The sequence below is a fragment of the Nomia melanderi genome, chromosome 14, assembly GCF_051020985.1.
Source record: "Nomia melanderi isolate GNS246 chromosome 14, iyNomMela1, whole genome shotgun sequence".
NCBI lineage: Eukaryota > Metazoa > Arthropoda > Insecta > Hymenoptera > Halictidae > Nomia > Nomia melanderi.
The window spans coordinates 1,436,888-1,457,142 of NC_135012.1; the positions used below are offsets into that span (position 1 = coordinate 1,436,888).

At 32.2% G+C, this 20,255-nt stretch overlaps 3 protein-coding genes across 9 annotated transcripts; 2 read left to right on the forward strand and 1 right to left on the reverse strand.

Moving 5' to 3' along the window:
- The first annotated feature begins 87 nt into the window (after positions 1-87).
- On the forward strand, positions 88-9,619 carry mon2 (Mon2 homolog, regulator of endosome-to-Golgi trafficking). 2 transcript variants are annotated; one of them, XM_031981392.2, is made up of 25 exons: positions 88-649; positions 884-1,015; positions 1,109-1,291; positions 1,367-1,603; positions 1,669-1,794; positions 1,864-2,061; positions 2,175-2,427; positions 2,494-2,647; positions 2,727-2,969; positions 3,057-3,343; positions 3,553-3,923; positions 4,009-4,221; positions 4,310-4,485; positions 4,559-4,721; positions 5,182-5,329; positions 5,451-5,704; positions 5,806-5,940; positions 6,014-6,264; positions 6,516-6,678; positions 6,749-6,892; positions 6,965-7,278; positions 7,365-7,549; positions 7,623-7,866; positions 8,036-8,118; positions 8,475-9,619. In XM_031981392.2, the coding sequence occupies exons 1-25, from the start codon at positions 530-532 to the stop codon at positions 8,642-8,644; spliced, it is 4,947 nt and encodes a 1,648-aa protein (XP_031837252.1). In that variant the 5' UTR covers positions 88-529; the 3' UTR covers positions 8,645-9,619. The 2 variants fall into 2 exon arrangements, with proteins under 2 accessions (XP_031837252.1, XP_031837262.1); XM_031981402.2 differs by having other exon boundaries at positions 8,042-8,118.
- A 594-nt stretch (positions 9,620-10,213) lies between these two features.
- On the forward strand, positions 10,214-14,327 carry LOC116429073 (uncharacterized). Of its 5 annotated transcripts, none has more exons than XM_031981520.2 (8): positions 10,214-10,369; positions 11,684-11,918; positions 12,232-12,372; positions 12,447-12,693; positions 12,777-13,333; positions 13,446-13,802; positions 13,876-13,971; positions 14,051-14,327. In XM_031981520.2, the coding sequence occupies exons 2-8, from the start codon at positions 11,706-11,708 to the stop codon at positions 14,114-14,116; spliced, it is 1,677 nt and encodes a 558-aa protein (XP_031837380.1). In that variant the 5' UTR covers positions 10,214-10,369; positions 11,684-11,705; the 3' UTR covers positions 14,117-14,327. The 5 variants fall into 5 exon arrangements, with proteins under 5 accessions (XP_031837380.1, XP_031837399.1, XP_031837390.1 ...); XM_031981539.2 differs by lacking the exon at positions 10,214-10,369 and adding an exon at positions 10,378-10,658; XM_031981530.2 differs by lacking the exon at positions 10,214-10,369 and adding an exon at positions 10,665-11,531.
- Positions 14,328-15,130: 803 nt separating this feature from the next.
- On the reverse strand, positions 15,131-19,869 carry LOC116429092 (metaxin-2). Of its 2 annotated transcripts, XM_031981569.2 has the most exons (4): positions 19,551-19,867; positions 18,684-19,263; positions 18,003-18,140; positions 15,131-17,486 (listed from the first exon to the last, which is right to left on the reverse strand). In XM_031981569.2, exons 1-4 carry the CDS (start codon positions 19,594-19,596, stop codon positions 17,453-17,455), a joined length of 798 nt encoding a protein of 265 aa, XP_031837429.1. In that variant the 5' UTR covers positions 19,597-19,867; the 3' UTR covers positions 15,131-17,452. The 2 variants fall into 2 exon arrangements, with proteins under 2 accessions (XP_031837429.1, XP_031837421.1); XM_031981561.2 differs by lacking the exons at positions 15,131-17,486; positions 18,003-18,140 and adding an exon at positions 18,168-18,604 and having other exon boundaries at positions 19,551-19,869.
- Positions 19,870-20,255: the final 386 nt, after the last annotated feature.

A 20,255-nucleotide genomic window follows, 5' to 3' on the forward strand; every position in this document is an offset into this window, starting at 1 on the left:
GTACCGAGAAAATGGTGATCACGTGACCGTGTGTTCCGCAATACACGTATTTACTTAAATATCATGTTAGTTTCCGTACTATGTACAAGATGATTTGAGTTTGATAGTAGAGCACGATTTCGACATTAATCACATACGCACACATGCACATATATGAGTTATCAGCGCCATTGCATGCCACGGTTTATTATTTACTTGAGCGTGTTGCAATTAAGATGCGAATAATTGATTACCGTGGTAGAACACGATTCTCAAAGAACTTTAACCGAACTGTTAGTAACAGCTTTAAGTAATCGTTAGAAGCGATGTCTTAAACATGACGTAAGTTCGAAAATGTTTGAGGACAAGTTCAATAGATTGTCACCTGTCCGTGGTCATTTCTGATAATCGGCATGGGACGTGCCAACTCATCTACTATCATTTAGATACAATTTGTATTACAACAGTATGTGTTTATCGAGGAACTGTTTATAGTTTACAATGAGATAGATTTATATAATAAACTTATAAAAAAAAGAATTACGATACGATGGCGAGCGCACCTGTCGGAACTAACCCGGATAGCACTTCCAAATTTTTGGAGTCGTTGCAAACTGATTTGAAAGCCCTAGCTTCTGAAACGAAGAAGAAATATCCGCAGATCAAAGAAGTATGTTCTTATCGTATATTTATTTAATAAGTAAACGCCTATTTTATTGTATACAATGATAAGATTAGGTTAGTTTATCAAAGTAGTACTTGAAAATTGTCATTTAAAACTATGTATTATTTTCTTTTACATAGAACCGAAATTAGCTTCCAGAAGAATGAAATAGATGTAATATACATTTTCCTATGAATATCATAATAAATGTAATACCTATTTATATGCATTTTGTTATAGTCATGCGAAGAAGGAATCACTAAAATAAGAACTGCTTCAAATGCCCCAGGTGTTGCTATTTATTATATTGTAAATCAAATCTTATATCCTTTGGTTCAAGGCTGTGAAAGTAAAGATGTAAAAATTATTAAGGTATACACGAAACAAACCAACATTTTTCTCTTGGATTATTATTCTCTTTATTATATTTTCTAATTCATATTGTATTTCTTCATGTTGTTTTAGTTTTGTTTAACTATAATGCAAAGGTTAATTACACAACAAGCTGTTGATCAAAAAGGTGCGCGATATATTACTGATACATTATGGATGTTAATGGAATCAGGAACAGAAGAAGTTAAAGTGCTGCAAACTGTAACTCTATTACTCACAAGTAATACCATTGTGCATGGTGAAACACTTGCTAGGGTAATATTCTATGATATGCAGTAAATAAAAATTTATATAATAATGAATAACTTTATTATCTGGCTTAATTTTCAGAATCTTGTTCTATGCTTCCGTTTACATTTTACAAAAGATTCTACAACAATCAACACAGCAGGAGCTACTGTACGACAGCTAGTGTCATTGGTGTTTGAGCGTGTTGTTGCAGAAGATGAACAAAGCCCTGATAATGATGATTCAGATGATATAAATTTGGAGGAATTGAAAATTCCTACTAACCAGGCACCCAAAGGTTTAGGACCATGTGCTGCAGATGCATACTTAATGTTTCAAGTAAGTGCATGCACATTGTTCATGAAATCCGATTGTAAGACTAATTAATAAACATGTTTTATTAGGATCTAGTTCAGCTAGTAAATGCAGATCAACCTTATTGGTTAATCGGTATTACCGAAATGACGCGTACATTTGGGTTGGAATTGTTAGAATCTGTTCTAACAAATTTTTCTTCAGTATTTTTCAAGGTACTCATATCAAATATAATTAAAGTATTGCATTTGTATAAGCAGTAAAGGTTCATTGTTTGTTTACAGCATCCGGAATTTAGTTTCCTCTTAAAAGAAAGGGTTTGTGCCCTTGTGATTAAACTTTTTTCACCAAATATTAAATATCGTAATTCCGTTCCGGCGTCATTACAACAAGCCACACCTTTGGACAAGCCTTACTTCCCTATTAGCATGAGACTTCTTAGAGTTGTCTCAATATTAATACAAAAATATCATTCTCTTTTGGTGAGTAATATAATTTCGGATTTTATAATATTTCTGAGAAGTAATAGTATATTTGACATAAATGTTTTTCGTAAAATTAGATGAATACATATCACAAGATTCGATATTTTCAGGTAACAGAATGCGAAATATTTTTATCCTTAATCGTGAAATTTCTGGATCCAGATAAGCCAACTTGGCAGAGGGCTTTAGCATTGGAGGTTTTGCATAAGATGACAGTACAGGCTGATCTTCTTACGAACTTCTGCGAATGTTACGATTTAAAACCTCACGCGACAAATATATTTCAGGATATTGTTAATAGTTTGGGTGCTTATGTACATAGTCTTTTCGTTAATCCTCAAATGATGAATCAGGCTAATATGGGTAATCTTTTTACACTGATAATAAACGGTTGTTAATTAAAGTTATATTGACACTTTTATAATACAGCGGCAGGTACGACAATACCACAAAACACTGCGTCTCCCTTATTCACGGGAATGCCAATTGGCCCTGGTGTCTCGCCACAGCCTGGCTTTTATTCTCGCGGTATTTGGTTACCGGTAGTTGCAACATTTACAAGTGGCCAGGCTAAATCTACCTAGTAAGCGTATTATCAGTATTTATGATCTTTCATGAAATCAACATCTTTTAAAGATAATATCACCGACGATTATTTTTAGTTTGGATATGCTCGATAAAGTTGAACCACCACAGATACCGATAGGATATGGTATTAGTATAGCGTACGCATGTTTATTGGACATTATACGTTCCATTGCCCTTGCCATTAATGGCTCCGGTGAAGCTATAACAGGAAATCAGTCGTATAAACCAACTGAATCTGATCGAAAACTTCATACTCAGCTGATTAACTCAAGTTGGTGCGGTTTACTAGCTGCATTAAGTCCTCTGATAGATGCCAGGTAAAACAAGTATTACTCTTTATTGTGATTACTTTATTACTGTAGCATCGTATATATAAGTAATTAATATTCTATTATGATTATTAGCACTGACGAATCTGCGACAGAAAATGTGTTGAAAGCTATTCAAATTTTTGCATCTTTGTGTGGACAATTAGAGTTACAAACTCCACGCGACGCCTTCATTACAGCAATATGTAAAGCTTCATTGCCACCTCACTATGCACTGACAGTATTATACAATGCTCCTCAAGGTATACCAAGTGCAAGACAACAAGAGTCTGCTCAATATAATTTGACAATGGGCGAACCGGATTACCGGCAGCAAGTAGTAGCTGTTGGCACTCCACTGCCCACCGCATCTTTACCAGTTGGTATGTAAATTAATTGAACTGTAAATAATGCTAATTAAATATTGAGAGTATCTAATGATAAAACATACTGATAAGATACGAATCTATTAATAGAAATAATGAATATACATACCCACATGTGTTACAGTTGAATATATGTAATTCATTTTCACATGAGGTGTTTAATGAACAATTCATGTACTTTATAAAATTATATTCTGATTACACAGGCGCACACCAGGGGCCAGTAATGTTAACAGCAAAAAATTTGCAATGTATGCGTGCATTACTGTCACTTGCGCATTGCCATGGTAGCATACTTGGCGGTGCATGGCATTTGGTATTAACGACATTACAACATCTTGTATGGATTCTCGGTTTAAAACCCTCTACAGGGGGATCCTTGAAAGCTGGGAGGACCCCGGCTGATCCAAACGCAGTACTTACGAATGCAGTTATGGCAGATCTACCTGTACTTAGCGCCATGCTTAGTAGATTGTTTGAGAGTAGCCAACATTTAGATGATGTAGCTTTACATCATTTAATAGATGCTCTTTGCAAATTGAGTCACGAAGCTATGGAGTTGGCTTATTCTAATAGAGTAGGTATTAGGATATTTATAATATATTCTCTAATTTATAACGTATAATTTGTTATATTGTATACATTATGTGTATCTGTGTCAGGAACCATCATTATTTGCTGTGGCCAAGCTATTGGAAACTGGTTTGGTGAATTTACCTCGAGTGGAAGTTCTGTGGAGGCCATTAACAAATCACTTATTAGAAGTTTGCCAACATCCGCACATTCGTATGAGAGAATGGGGGGTAGAAGCTATTACGTACCTTGTCAAAATGGCTCTCCAGCACAAGTATCCTCAACCTTTACGCGATAATCAAGTATGTTTATTATGCTTGTTATAATTTTCAAGATTAATAACGTTTATAAGATTCAAGTATTAAAATACAATTTATTCTTTCAATATAGAAGTTGCAAACGTTACTCTTAGGACCGTTATCCGAGTTATCATCGGTACGCCATGGTGATGTGAGACAACGGCAACTAGAATGTGTTTTACAAGTTTTACATGGTGCAGGGGAAACATTGTACCATGGTTGGCCCTTGGTACTTGGTATTATTGGAGCAGTGTCCGATCACCATGGGTAAATATCACAACATTCAAATGAACATAATTTGATATTGTCAAATAATGCTGTTCCTTATGATATCTTGCAGGGAAGCTTTAGTTAGAATAGCTTTTCAGTGTTTACAATTGGTAGTAACTGATTTTCTACCAGTGATGCCTTGGCGGTGTCTTCCGCTTTGTGTCGACACGGCTGCCAAATTCGGTTCGCAAACTCAAGAGTTGAATATTTCACTTACTGCGGTTGGATTGATGGTAAGAATATTTGTTTCGAAAAAAATATTTGATATTATAAATTATGTTATTGCACGTGTGTTAATCATGGCATTGCTTGTGCGTTCCTTTTTAATCTTACAAGAAACGGGGAGTGACGGTGTTGCATGAATTTGGTGATTCATGGTTAAAACTTTCGCTTACGAGCAATGGGATTCCTTTGGAATATATCAAAGCAAGAAATCATGATTAAAAGATGCATACGTTCAATCGCAGAAGACTTAGAAGCGTCTAAAGTTATTCAAATTCAAGCAAAAATATCTTGAACAAATGAAACTAAGATTAAAACAGTTAACCGGTTATGAACGTTTTATTTAAACAAATAGTCTTTTTACCGTACATAAAATACAATCGGTTAAAGTAGACAAACGAATCAATAGATCATGCATATTTAACACATTCATGATTACTTTAATTTATTAATATCTTTACTTTCTTTCAGTGGAATATTAGCGATTATTTTTATCAAAATCAAGAGAAACTTTGTATTTCTTTAAAAGGAGATTCATCTTCTGTATTTCCGGATTTTCCTGGTACAACGAACATGCCAGCGTTTGATAAGCTTTGGATGTGCCTATACACGAGATTAGGTAATAATTGTCATAATTTGTATGCAACACGTTGAACAGTTGATCCTACAGAAGACAATAACGTAACGTTGCAATTAAATATAATTAACAGTTAAGTAATAGTTTAAAAATTACTTTTAAGGGGATTTATGCGTGGATCCTCGACCTGCAGTACGCAAATCTGCCAGTCAAACTCTATTTTCTACAATATCTGCGCATGGTAGTCTATTACATCAGCCAACATGGCAGGCTGTGCTTTGGCAAGTTCTTTTCCCATTACTGGATAAAGTAAGAAGTTTATCAAACTCTGCTAGTAGCGAGAAGGTAGATACTAGTGGAAATATACTCATTCATCATAGTCGGAATACAGCACAAAAACAATGGGCAGAAACGCAGGTAATAATTAACGTTACTTAAAGTAACTTAAGTTTTATAATACTATTCCAAGATTTGATTATCACACGAACGAACGAGTCTCATAATCAACTAATTCACAGGTACTGACGTTAAGTGGCGTTGGAAGAGTATTTAATACGAAACGGCAGCTTTTACAAATGTTGGGCGATTTTCCTAGAGCTTGGTCTCTTTTACTAGAGTTCATAGAAAACTCTGCACTTAGTAAAAATAACGAGGTACAGTATTAATAATGTTTTTCCTTATAAAAGGAACGCCGATAAGCAATTTATATATAATGTAAATCAATAGGTATCGTTGGCAGCTTTGAAATCATTTCAAGAGATTTTATATCTTCAAAAAGGTAGCGATAGTAATGAAGTGATTCAATCGAACGATTCAGAGGCATTATGGGTCGTTGCGTGGCGTGTGTGGCTTAATATTGGAATGGAAAGTACAACACCTCCACAAGAAGGCGAAACAGAACCTTATATACCGTCGCAAGCATTTTTAACAGCATTAGTTCACATATTTCCAGCCGTTTTTCAACATATTAGAAACAAGTATATTTATTAACCTTTTCACTGATCTTTCCATTCATTAAAGTTTTCTTACGTCACAAATGTGATATTTAATGTACAGGCATTTGACTACGTGTAGCAAATAATTTGTGGGATGATTCTAGAAGTTAAAATTTCTTAAAATATATATTGTGCATAGTCGAATGCTCTGTATATATAAGATATTAAATATATTTCATATCTCTTCTATAGTAGAAGTAAAATATGATATCCGATTATCTCTTTTTTTTTAGATTCACTGGACCGGATTTGCAAAAGCTTTGCATAGTACTGAAAAATGCAGTCGCGGTTCCGGTGCACGGTGAGTCAACGCCGTATATTTTACCTACAATGCCAGATGTCGTCCTTACTCATTTACAGGATGGCGTGCTCCATTCCATGGAACTTCTGCAAAAAGTGTGTAATTTCCAATTCGCTTTTGAATTATTCACATCCATTCGAGGCTAATGTTTATAATCTTTTATAGGAAGCACTAAACGGTCCCGACAATCTACGAACAATGATTGTTTTAATCTTTCTTCAACTTTTAAGCTTCTCAAAATTAGCTTGCGAAGCGCCTACGTATGGTAAAATCCCAACGAAACATATTTCTCAAATTAGAGGTCTATCTGTACGTATTTCTACATTTAGCGTTACCGTTTTCTGTTAAACGAATGTCGCACAGTATTTTTCATTTATTTAGAGTGATTGGGTCACTATGAACTATGTTCCTTTTGGGGAGAAAGCCCTATCGATGGTTGTAACATTGTATCAAAAGACAGCGCATGAGGTAGCAGTAATAGAAGGGCAGGTTTTGAAGCATATTATAGAAGCGTTACACGTGCCTTTGTCAATGAAGTATGCTTGTCCGTCGCCGACAACCTGGAAATTGGCAGTAACTAGCCTGCTTGCTGTTTTACATACCGGCTTACCACTGGCCAGAAAATGTCCAGAACAGTTTCAGACTATGTGGCCGGAGCTTGCAAGTACCTTAGATGATTTTTTATTTCCGAAAAGGTAATTTTAAAGAAATTACAATGTTCCTCCATAAAGGTCTACAGTTTTCATTCAAAAGTGATCAATTATGTTTTTATTAATCGTAGCGTATTAAACGTGGAACGAGGCGTGGAAGAGATCCAAGCAGATGAAGCTGTAGATTGTCAAGTGATGGAATTGTTAAGAGATGAAGTTCTGCCACATTCTCAATACATACCTCATCAATTTATTTTACGTGTGGTGATGCTTTTAAATAAAGGTTCTATACATTCAGCAACCACAGCAAATATTGGTATGTAGTATGAGTTCAATTCGTTTAAAATAGTTCGATATAACGAGAATATTATTTTTTATTTTCTATTTAGAAAATGGCGGCGAAACCAAATTGCGGGAAGAATTTGCAAAGACTTGTTTTGAAACATTGCTACAATTTTCTCTTTTGGATGGGTTGAACAATGAATCAGAACATGATACATCCAAAAATCCTGAAAACGACGAAGGGGGAGTAGCTGGAAGATTAGCAGTGACTGCCCTCCTTCATAGGTTTCAAGAAGTATTGCGACGATATATAGAAAATGAAAGGCGCAGTGGAAAGTGTCCATTACCCAGGTAATGGTTTCGTTTCTTTTTTTATTTATTTATAACAAATAACATTATTACGAACTTTTCATTTCCATGCTTAACAACATCAACATAGTACATAGTTACATTAATATGTTTATAAAATGACATGAATTTTTATTAATTTTTAAGTACTTATTATATGAACCTTTTCTAGGTACAGGTTGTCTGAAATATCATTTGTTTTGAAAGCAGTTGCCACGCTTGTTGTGTCGCTAAAAAAGGCACCTCCAAATAAAGGTAATTGTAATTTAAAATAAGAAAGAAAGCACGACTCCACTGATAAGATTACTTAATCACCACTTAATATTTTGTGTTTAACTCTGAATTTTACGCATAGAATAGAATTACACTTAAATTTTGCTGCGCAACTGTTTTTGTTCTAGTAAATACAATATTTATGTAGAACAAAAAAAAAATTAGATTTTAAGGAGTACAATTGAACAAGATTAAACTTATCATATTACTAGAAACTAATATGTAGCTTGGTGAGGATGGAAGAAATAATTTGGCGCAAAGGGTTACTTTTACTATTTTCTTTCTTTTTTTCAACAAATTTAGTATCACGTTAAAAGATTTACAATTTCATTTTTCAGTTGAAAAGTCAGTTTGGGAGCAACTGATTGGATTATATCCCTGTTTAGTAGAATGTACAATTGCTACCGCATCAGGGCAAGTTTCAAGATCTTTACGCGAAGCTTTGCTGCAATACCATGATCTATTGAGGCCGCCGATTCAAAATTCCACAACATCAAATGGTGTTTGACCACTGCATTCTTTAATTCTAACTCGAAATAGTGATGTTTACTACAGCGCCAAGTAGTGAACCATTCACGGCTACGGTTACATGTATAATAAATTTCACTGCAAAATTTTTACTTCCGCGTACACGTACAAGGCGAAGTATCCTAGGGAAATACTGCTAGCTAAATTTTTCTCGACGCATCCTAAAAAGTTTGTCTCGTCCAAACTTTACACATATTTCATTGTTGTTCGAAGAAGTAAAGAAATTTAATACCGCCATTTTTTTTCTTTTTTTTACAAAATGCAAAATGATTTTTAGTTTGTAAATTGCAGTAGATGGTTATAGATACACGATTATAAATAGTAGAGTAGCGATAAAGTACAAAAATAGGAACACTTTAGTTGTTTACTAAAAATTTCTGAATATTTCTGTTGTCTTACGTATTTATATTTGTAGAAACGTGACTTTAAATTTAAGCTTTCTCTAAACGAAAGAAGAATCTTGAGGATAACGAAAAAAAAAGAAACATTGATTACACCGAGCGTGACATTTATAGATAATAAAAGAAGCGCATATAATTTTTTTCGTGCAATTAACGTTATCGTCTATAAACTGCAGAAGCTTATGTAACACCACAGAGTTTCATATTTATAAGTGAAATAGCACATAAGAAAAGAATCTAGCGTTAGGAAGTCGAAGCAAGTATACAAAAATTGTATCAAATAGCTATTTCGTAAGTGCAAATTCATTACTAACTTTACAATTTATACACATGCCATTCTGCTGTACATAATCGATGTACGAGTTGGCTTTTTCTAATACATATTGTAAATATTGAACTAATCACGATTAGTATACAGTATAAGACGATTTTATAAATAATATAAAATTATTATTCGCTATTCTTACAATGATATACGATATCGAAAAAATTATGATATAACGATGTAAATAGCTACACAAAAATTCAATAAAAGTCTGAAATATTTATCGCTATTTTTGTATAGAAATCGCGTCTTTGTAGGTTTTTGGGCTTCATGTTTATTTTTTTTATATAATTTTCTGGTTCACAAATATGTAGCGATAGTTTCTTTTTATATACTAATTTTTTAACAATAAATATACGCCTCTAGTTTTCTATAACATTTTCATTACATTGGATATATAATCGTATTACGTATACTCAAGGTTTTATTACACTGGAATCCAAGGCCATCCGATTAATGGTATTCACTTCAGCCTAAAAGAAAATGTTCATTAGTCATAATAATATTATAATATACTGAATTGCGTTTTATTTACACCGAATATTGTAAAATAGCATATTTCTCCGCGTGTTACTTGGTTCGATTTCTTTCAATGGGCAAGCGCCGTTGAAGAATTGAAAGGAAGCTTCTTTAAAAGATAGATGTCGCATTAGCGACCGGAAAGCTACTACAAGTTAATCAAGTTGCGGTAAAACCGTGTCGTAAAATAATATTCTATTTCCTCGATATCAGGCTATGAGTCGCGCGATAAATAAATCTGAGGAATTTTCCTTGCATTCCAACGCTTTGAAATATAACAATAAAGAAGTGACGACTTTGATTCATGATGTATTTTCGAGCGACGCCGCAGCCATGATTGTTTAGTTTCGGGGGGATGAAAAGTGAACGCGAGCGAGGGATTTGAATGAAACGCGTGCGGAATATAACGTACCGACTTATTTCTGTGTTTAACGAGCGTGCCGGTTACTTCAGAGATATGGTAAGCGATAACATTAGTTCATGCCTCAATTAAGCGTCTATTCCCGGCGAATAGTTTTCGCGCGAATTTTCAGGTGTTACGATTGTTGTTGGGTGCCGCCGCTACCGCGGCGCAACATTGCACTTTCAAACTTTCGATCGATTTGTACCCGATGTTGGTCTACAAAGTAAAATAGCCGTCAAACATGGCCTATCGTTCGACACGACTTTTTCCCCGTTTCTCAGTAATTTCTCGGTTTCGCGTACGAACGACCCACCAATTTTCTGAAAACGTTAGAAAACGCAACCGGGTATTACACCGCATATAAATCGATATGTACTTGTGTGTGTGTGCGTGTGTGTTATACCTATCTGTATGTGGGTGTCGTACGCGCGAGCGCGCGCGCGCGTGCGTGTGTATGCGTGTGTTTTACTTGGTGTGTGACGCTCGAACGTGAGTACATACGTTTATACAGGCACTACAAGGAATCGTGGATCAGGAACGCCCCTTTTTACGATACGATCGAATTTCTTTCCCGCGCAATTTCTAAGATATAATGAAATGCTAACTAGCTGGAATTACGAGCCGTATACATTTTATTGAATGATACGTAGATTGATTCTACGTGATTTTATGATTATTTTTCATTGAATAATGATTTCTTCGATTGTAATGAAAACCTATGTCCATGTTATTGTAATGCCTTTAAAAAAATGTATAACATTGAAATAGGAACATGAAAGATTTATCAGTGAAGGAGATAGAGAATTTAAAAATGCATATATTAAATATGTACATATATAGTTTCTTAGTAATAATTAAATACAATTTCATTTTTACAATACACTTAGTTTCTGTTTTTTCATTTAATTTTATGACTACATTAATAAAATACTTGTTTGATATAGTTCTTTTTTTTTAATTCGAGTATTTTAAATAATTTGTTGGCGAATGCTATGTAGGAAGTGTTTCATCTAAGCATATAAATGCTTCCTGTGTTTAATGTTTGCTAAAGATAGCATATTACTAAATCAGTTATCACACTTAGTAGTAGTAGAATATTTTTAGTTGAAGCCTGACGTGCTATTTTGTAAAATATGTATCTGGAAGAGATGAATGAATATATAAATTATGTTATTATATTAATAAAGCATGAAACACAGTATTGAAGAAATATTTATCGGTGTGTAAATTTGAACTTTTTTTGTACATATTTCTGTGGAATACTTTGTCTGTGTACTTAAACAAAAAGAAGTAAAATACATATAACACTTTTTTATTCGTTTTCTTGTTGTTTTCAATAGTGTAATAATTTATGATTGTATATTGTTTTAGGAAATTTAAACATTTCTTTGAAATGTGGTTACGAAGTGAACACGCTAGTAGAAGACTGCGTGGTCGTTTAAATATAAGTAATATATCGAGATCAAAGATTTCAAACCATCGAGTACAACTGAGCAGTCTACGGAAACTTCCATCTATTGGTAATAATAGTCATCGTATTACTAAACCAAACAAATGCAGCAGACTAACACGATGGAGACGTAGATGTACACATTTTTTGAAAGAAGTAAGTCTCAAGTAGTATTTAAATTTTAAACTTATATTATTTCTCTTGTACCTAGTATATTCTCCTCTTGTACAATCTTATTACTGTTATTCGCTTATTATAAATGATCTTTGCAGGTCATTTATTAAAACAAAACTTGACTGTTTCTTAAAAAGAAATACTTTCTAACTAATCAGCGATTAATGGTTAAAAGAGTGACTGACTAACTCGCAAGGATGTTATGTAATTAGATTTGTTAGACCGGCAATTGAAGCTATTTGGTTAATATTAGGACGCCAGTTTGGTTTTGTTAAAGAGATTGTTATCTTCGTAGGCTTGTAAAGAAAATGTTTTACATTTTGCGAAGTCTGCGACTATTAGACGTGAGAGAGGACCTGGTAGAAGAAAATGCATAAAGCGGTCGATGGTTACTTCAACTCCATTACATCGATCATCTCCAAAAGATGCAATTACTGTAAGTTGTTATAAATCATGAGAATTATATTTGTTACAAAATTATTTTACTACAATTAGAAATCATTTTTTTAGCCATCAAAATGCACAACCGTATCAAAAGTTTCTGAAGACTCTAAAGAAAACTGGAACACAACAATTTTATCTTTATACTCATCAATATTAAACACAGATTCATGCTGTTCCTCCATCTCTACTATACATGATTTTAAGCCTTCCATTCCAAGCGTATCACCACTGACAAATCTAATGCCTCCAGCATCTATAGGATCACACGCAGACTTTTCATATGTATTAGACGATGAAGAAAATAAGAATAATGGTATACAAATTTATTGAAATGTTACATAAAGTTAATCGTTCGATTTTTAATGTATAAAATAATAATTACTTCATTTGTTTCAGATGCCAATTCACTGTATTACACTGCTTCCTGTATGCAAACAGAAACACCCGAAGAATACTATAGTTTAATACATTCTACATCTATGTATGGAACTCGTACATTCTCGACAGAAAAGTATTTTCCAAATGGAAAATACGCACTTAGCAACAATAATGAAAATAGCACTAATTTATCGAAAAATCAATATTCACTTGATAGTCATTCATCAAAATATGAGCCAGGTTTTAATACTACAAAGTATAATGCATCAACCATGTACAGTATAAGTCATCATCATACATCTGACACAAATGGGAATGTTACGGAGAAATATGATTCTGAAGATATTGATAGTGACTATCATGATGGTGAATACATGGAAGTTGGAAGTGAAGAAATAGTAGAAAGTTGCGATGTAGAGAATATGGTTACTCATGTTCAAGAAGACTGGGAGCCATTTGATCCCTATGTCTTCATCAAACATTTACCACCTTTAACACCTGCAATGAGAGCTAGATGTCCTGCTCTCCCACTTAAAACACGCAGCAGTCCAGAATTTAGTCTAGTATTGGATTTGGTATGTTTACTTCAAAATCGAGTATAAATAAGTTTCATATATCAAACCTGAAGACTTCTTAACACGATACAGAACATATGAAAGAAACATAAAATATATTTCTGTTATATAGGATGAAACGTTAGTTCACTGCAGTCTACAAGAACTTTCGGATGCAGCTTTCCGTTTTCCAGTTGTCTTTCAGGATGTAACATACACAGTGTTTGTTAGAACACGACCGTTCTTTCGTGAATTTTTGGAACATGTTTCATCATTATACGAAGTAATCCTTTTTACTGCGAGTAAACGCGTTTACGCGAACAAATTAATGAATCTATTAGATCCGACAAGGAAATTGATTAAGTATCGTCTGTTCAGAGAACACTGTGTTTGTGTTAATGGAAATTATATCAAAGATCTATCTATATTGGGTAGAGATTTATCTAAAACTGTTATTATTGATAATAGTCCTCAAGCATTTGGATATCAGGTAAAATATAAACTAGCAAAAATTATATCGATTACGTACTATCGTTTAATTTTGAATAATATTTCTGTTACAGTTGGAAAATGGTATACCTATAGAGAGCTGGTTTGCCGACCGTTCAGATAATGAGTTAATGAAGTTGTTACCTTTTTTAGAAAATTTAGTAAACTGGGTGAGTATTGTGTACTTAATAATTTAACCGATTTCTATCTGAACTTATTGACGATAAAATGAATTACTTAATATTGCAGGGAGGGGATGTTAGACCACGTATTAGAGAACAGTTCCGGCTTTTTAGTTTTTTACCACCAGATTAATTTAGGTAGTAAGCACAAAATTAATGCGGAAGTATCAGCCTACATAGGTATCTATATGTATGTACATCTTAAAAATGCGTGCAATAATACACGCCAAAAATGATATAATTTGCAATAATAATCTTATTCATAAGTACGTCCAGTGAAAATGATTAACAGAAACGCAGTTGCTTTTATAAGGATTTAAATTAATATCCAATTATAAGTTTCATGAGATTTCACGTAAAAATCAACTTTCTCGTGATAAATTAATTTGCATTATATATTTCTTTGAGAAATATTTTTTGTGTAATGTAAATTTCGTTTAAATTGATTTCGTAAAACTTATTGTCAAAGATACATTTAAAAAACTGTATCAATGCATAAAAATTGCGTTGTTAAAAACTATTGCTACATAGTAGATATTAGAATCTACATCTATTAAACTTTGGGCAGGTACCAATCAATTAAAATAATAGACAGTGAATCTTTATAGTTCACAGACCAAGCAAGATTTGATATTGACTGCTAGAGCTCATACATTTCACGTGTACACCACCGTTGTATCAAGTATTGTGTGTGGTATTTTGATATGGCGTTTATTGAATGATTGGTTTTAGATTTTCATCGTTCAAATGCTCTAGCAGTGAAAATTATAGAAACAGGCATCTCTCGATTTACATGTACTTTGTAGAAAATTAATAATAGAAATGTAAATTATATCATTATGTACATAATACTAAATCGAAAGATATCTGAAGCATATTTTCATCGAAAAAGTCATAATTTGTTTTACAAACAATTATATATTTAAAAATACGAAAATTTAAATATAAATAGAAAGACACGCAGTGTCCTTTTGTTTATCTTGAAAATATAAAGTTCGTTAAATTCAATTTCGGAAAAAATGAATATCATGGTTCGATTGCGAAATTATTTACATCTGTTACATACAAAAGTATGCGAAGCACTTATTATACATTTATCTAATCACAAAGATATCTTAAGAAAGCTGACACTCATAAATAAAATCATTGCAATAGCTAACAAAAAAGAAATAGTAAAATTCATTGGATAGAAAGAAAATATAGTTGTAGAATACGAACGAAAGATGAATATAGAGCAAACTTCCAGTTATAAACACAAGTATCTTCCGTTTCTCACAATGTTTTTACTTCTATATATAGTGTATACATAGAGAACAGAAAATCATAGCCATGTAACAGGAAGTCCATAAATGGAAACACTGAGCTCGTACCTTCAGTACAAAAAAAAGATTATTGTATTCATTGTATTTATAGTTGGTTAATTCAAGTTGACTGTGTTTTTTGCGAACACCGTCATGTTTATTTTGACAAACCTATCTGCACAAATAACATTAACTATCTACTGAAATAGCATTCTAATGAAATTAGTATTATAGTTTGTTACTTTCCATTTTTCTTTACTAGATCTTTGTTTACTACTTACGTAGGTCCGTACACTTACAAAAATCTTTCCATAAAGAGCTACGAAGTCTTCAATTCGAATTTAGTCGTTATAGAAAATATGATCTCAGTCTGATTACCTTTGATCAGTGTATTAACCCTTTGTACTCAAGAATATTTTTCTCAGCAAATACCCATTATTCTCTGATGAAATATCGATGATATTTTTACAACATGAAGAAGTATCTTGAATAAATCAAGGGACATAACTATTTTATTTCAATGCTCTATACGTTGATCCATTACATAAAATGTAATATTAAATTTTAAATTTTATAATTTCATGTAATGAATGCAAAGGGTTAAAACTATACCTGTTGAAGCTTTAGTTGAGCACTACAAGTATAAATCAGTATAGATTGCAGGATATTCGAATGCATATATATTTATATTCGTAATTTCATAATTATGAATACATAATATGTATGTATCTGTATGAGCGTGAGTGTGATAAGTATATCATTATAGCTACACCTAATAAAATTATACAGTTGCGTGTAATCCATAGACGGAGACTAATATCAAAACAAGACATCCATGCGAAATAATTTAGCCGAGTGAAAAGAACCGTGACAGTTTATATCTTGTAGTTCTTACTATACTTCAAAATTACGTAATGCGTCTCACATTACGAAAGAAATTATAGAAATGCAATTTTTTTTTTATTTTATTGAATACTTTTCATTGGGTAACTTTAATCTACCCGATGAAAAGTATTATATAAACTCGTAAAACGAGATTCGCTTAAATCGATAATTTTAATTTTATACATGCGTACTATGTAAAAATGAAAATAGATTCAGTGTTTTAGTTTTATGATTAAAAATCCTTCTGTACTATTTTCATACAATGACTTCTATGTTTACTTTTAATTGGTAACGAATCATACACCACTTCTACTTGCGTTTGAATAATAAAATTACGTTTCCCTGTAAGTTGTAATAGTATCCTTCGGACGGTATTTGTTATCAGTGATTATTATCAAGAAATAAAAATAATAACAGTTAGGGAGATTATACAAGAAAAATACATGCTTGTTACATGCGAAACAAATGGTTGTATTGTTAATTCTGTTATTCATCAATGAACACTGAATATAGTTAGATTTAAGTTATATTAAGACAATGAGCATTTTTTATTTAACAACATGTCGACACATTAAAGTACATTTACAAAAAAAAGGGGACACCTTAACGAGTTAGAATAATTTTACAATTTATTTAGTTCACAGATATTTGATAATATCAGTATTTAATTAAAATGTAAGTAATTACAATTGGTGTTTATTGGTATAAACTGAACGCTGGAAACAAGAAGTATGTAACAGATTTAGCATAGAAATTGTGGAAACACACATATAGCGACGCAAAATTGCGCAAATATTAAATATTTATTTTCAGATTCAGTTTTGTACGATATAAAATCATTAAAACATTATTTCAATAACTTACATTTAATTTAAGTTGAGAAATATTTTATAATACAGAAGTAGGTTGTTTTAAATACAATTTCTACAAATTCAGTTATATACACAATATTTATAACTGAAAGATTAATCATTGTCCGATAACGCCTTCTAATCGTGCTTAATATCGACGTAATTACATATTATACATGATTCCTCAGTACGATTCAGTTAAGACAGATACAAATGCTGAGAACAAGTACGTTGAAAACAATCCTTGGACAAAAAAAATTCATAATAATCATTGAATAATCATTTACCGTTATTTCCGACAAATCTTTCTGTAAAACATCTAGTTTAGAGGTACCTTTCGCAGGTTATATACTCTTGCGGTATTCCAACAACATACATTTGGAAATCTCCAAAGTTGTGTTACTTACTTCTCGCCTCCAACGTTTCGTTACTCTATTTGACCCCTATTGCTTGAGGAGAAAAAATGCTGAAAAATGTCACGTGCAGTATTATGTATTTAAGATAATACATTGAAGGATACTTCATGTTCAACATTAATATACTTTCTCTAAGTAACAGTCATAACAATTTAACTATCAATACTATCTTGTTTTCTATACAATTTACTATCTCACCATACTCGAACTTCAGACACATTGATACTTGTTTATTGTTGCCACTGCAACATTGTCATCAGGTATTTCTTGTGCATTTGCACGAACGCATAATATAAAATATATCATAACATTAGTTTACATTTTTCTATAGCATATATCATCTTAATTTTATAAACTTATTTAAAGAAAATAATTCATTCTCTAACATAACAAAGCTATTCCTCTAAATTTATTGAATGCTGCACAATGTCGGCGTTACATTTTCATCTTTCTGAATTTCTCGTGCATAGCGTAGGAACTTAATATCAGCGCAATCGGTATACCTGAGTTCGATGTATTTGAAGTTCGAGTGTAATTCCACCTAATCTTCTGAACGCTGGAAATACCTAGTCTCAATGCGTTTGCAGAGATCCACGAGCACTGTATATTTTCGAACGATATTCGCCAGTTTGTTATCAGGTAGATGTGTTGTAATAATAGTAAAAACATGTCCAAAAACTAGGGCGTCTAATTCGTTGGGTTTCCTAAATGTAATTAAACAATAAAGCGATCAATCATAAATTGGTCTATTAAAGAAATTAATAAAATCAAAAGATGCATATGTACATATATACGCGCGGGCGCGCGCGCGCGTGTGTGTGTGTGTGTGTGTACTTGTACAAACTTCGTAAAAACTGACAGTAAATGTAAAAGGTTTTAGGGGAATTGCAATTGCAATTCAGAAGAATCTTTTGAAAGTGCTGGCAAAGATTCAAGGGATTCAGAATTGTTCCACAAACTATTGATAGAAGGGGAACTGATAATTTCAAATTCTTCACTGATTTCAACCAAATCTTCCTTGAGATAATTATTTTCCATTTTTGTCATATGCGTAATGAGATTTGGAAAGTTCTTGATGATTGTAACAATATTTTGCACACTGGGGCAAAGGAGGGAATGGACTAGCGTATGGGTATGACCAAATACCAGGGCGTCTAATTCAGTGGGCCTTACAAATTAGAAAGCATGTAAGTAATATAAAAATATAGTACTCTTTATTTAAAAATAAATTAATGGTTTATACTTACGTATCACCAGAGAAGTATTGATTACCGTCCAATCTCTCAGATAATGCTTTACAACAATTTTCAACTTCATTGCATACATCTTCTATGCTTTTATGATACCAGCCGAGCACATTAAGTTTTTTAATAACTTCCTTCCTTTTCTGCCAATTTAAGAAATGCTTCAGTGGCCAAGGATATACAAATCCATGTCTTCCTTTAGTTACTTTATTTAATGTTTCTTCATCGACCCAACAAATGTACAATTCAGCATTTACAAATACATTATTCACTAACGACATATAAGCTCTCATGTCTGCTTTAGATGTTGTAGACAGATGACTTGATAAACTTATGCCTTTGCTTTCTATGAAAGACACAATTCTATCGAACTCAGATATTATAAGTGATCCACATGTAATGAATGGTACTCGACCAGTGGGTGACATATATTCAGCATTACTTCTTGCTTTTATTTCTACTGTTAAGTCACACATTTTAAGGAAAGCTTGTACAGCCAAACAATTTGCATTGTCAGGCAACAATATTTGCTCAACCTCATAAGGCTGATACAAATGAATTGATTTAGGCAATTCCTCCTTAGCTAAACAACAAGGAAATAAAATTTATACAACATGTTATAGAATATGAAATATATTTTATTTGTATATAAATATTATTCTAATTGTAGTAAAATAAAGCACGATTAATAAACAAAAATAACGTTTATCAATTGATAATAGTTTTATTTTTAATCATTCAATAGTTAAGCTTAAATGTATAAAAACAAAGCATGAATAAATAAGCAAATAATCCATGGATACAGGTTAAGTAATCGTGCAAGTGAAAGATGAGACATAAAGTATTTACTGTAATGAAATAAAAAATTACCTGCAAATTCCAGATATATAGTGTCTTCTAACAAATCACTAGGCATTTTTGTTATTAAATGGATTTTAACAACGGTAGAAAATTTGAATTTCTTCCTTTAGCTTCAGACTTCGTCAAATGACAGAACAAGAGAATGTCCGTAGTATTTGTAATATTTATTTTAATTTTTCTTAACATAAACAATATTATGTACAATCAATATTTCAGTAACATATAAATAATTACTATAATATTGATAAGGAAATACGTTCACATTTGATTATTCAATGGAGTTTCAGTTTGAATCAGCAAAACATTATGCTGTAAACAGATTAAGAATTAAACTTTATTTCCTCATTTTAATGGATATATTTGTTATCTAAAGATGTATTTTTTAAAATTATGAAGTATACATTTGTCAGTAACATTCTATAAGTTAATCCCATTTAAAATACATTATAAATATATTTAACAGCACATATAAATATTTTATATATCGTGAATTTAAACATTAAAAAAGAACATTTTCTGATGTTATATTCATGATTATAAATAAATTTTAATATTACTTTGATTAAATACATATTGAAAAAAAAACAGAAAAGTACACTTGTGCATTATCTCATCGAAAATATAAAATTTGATGTGTAAGTGGACAATCGTAAAAATTTCTACAAGCATGTGACTTTTTTATTTTCTAACTCACAATTTTTTCATTTAGATTTT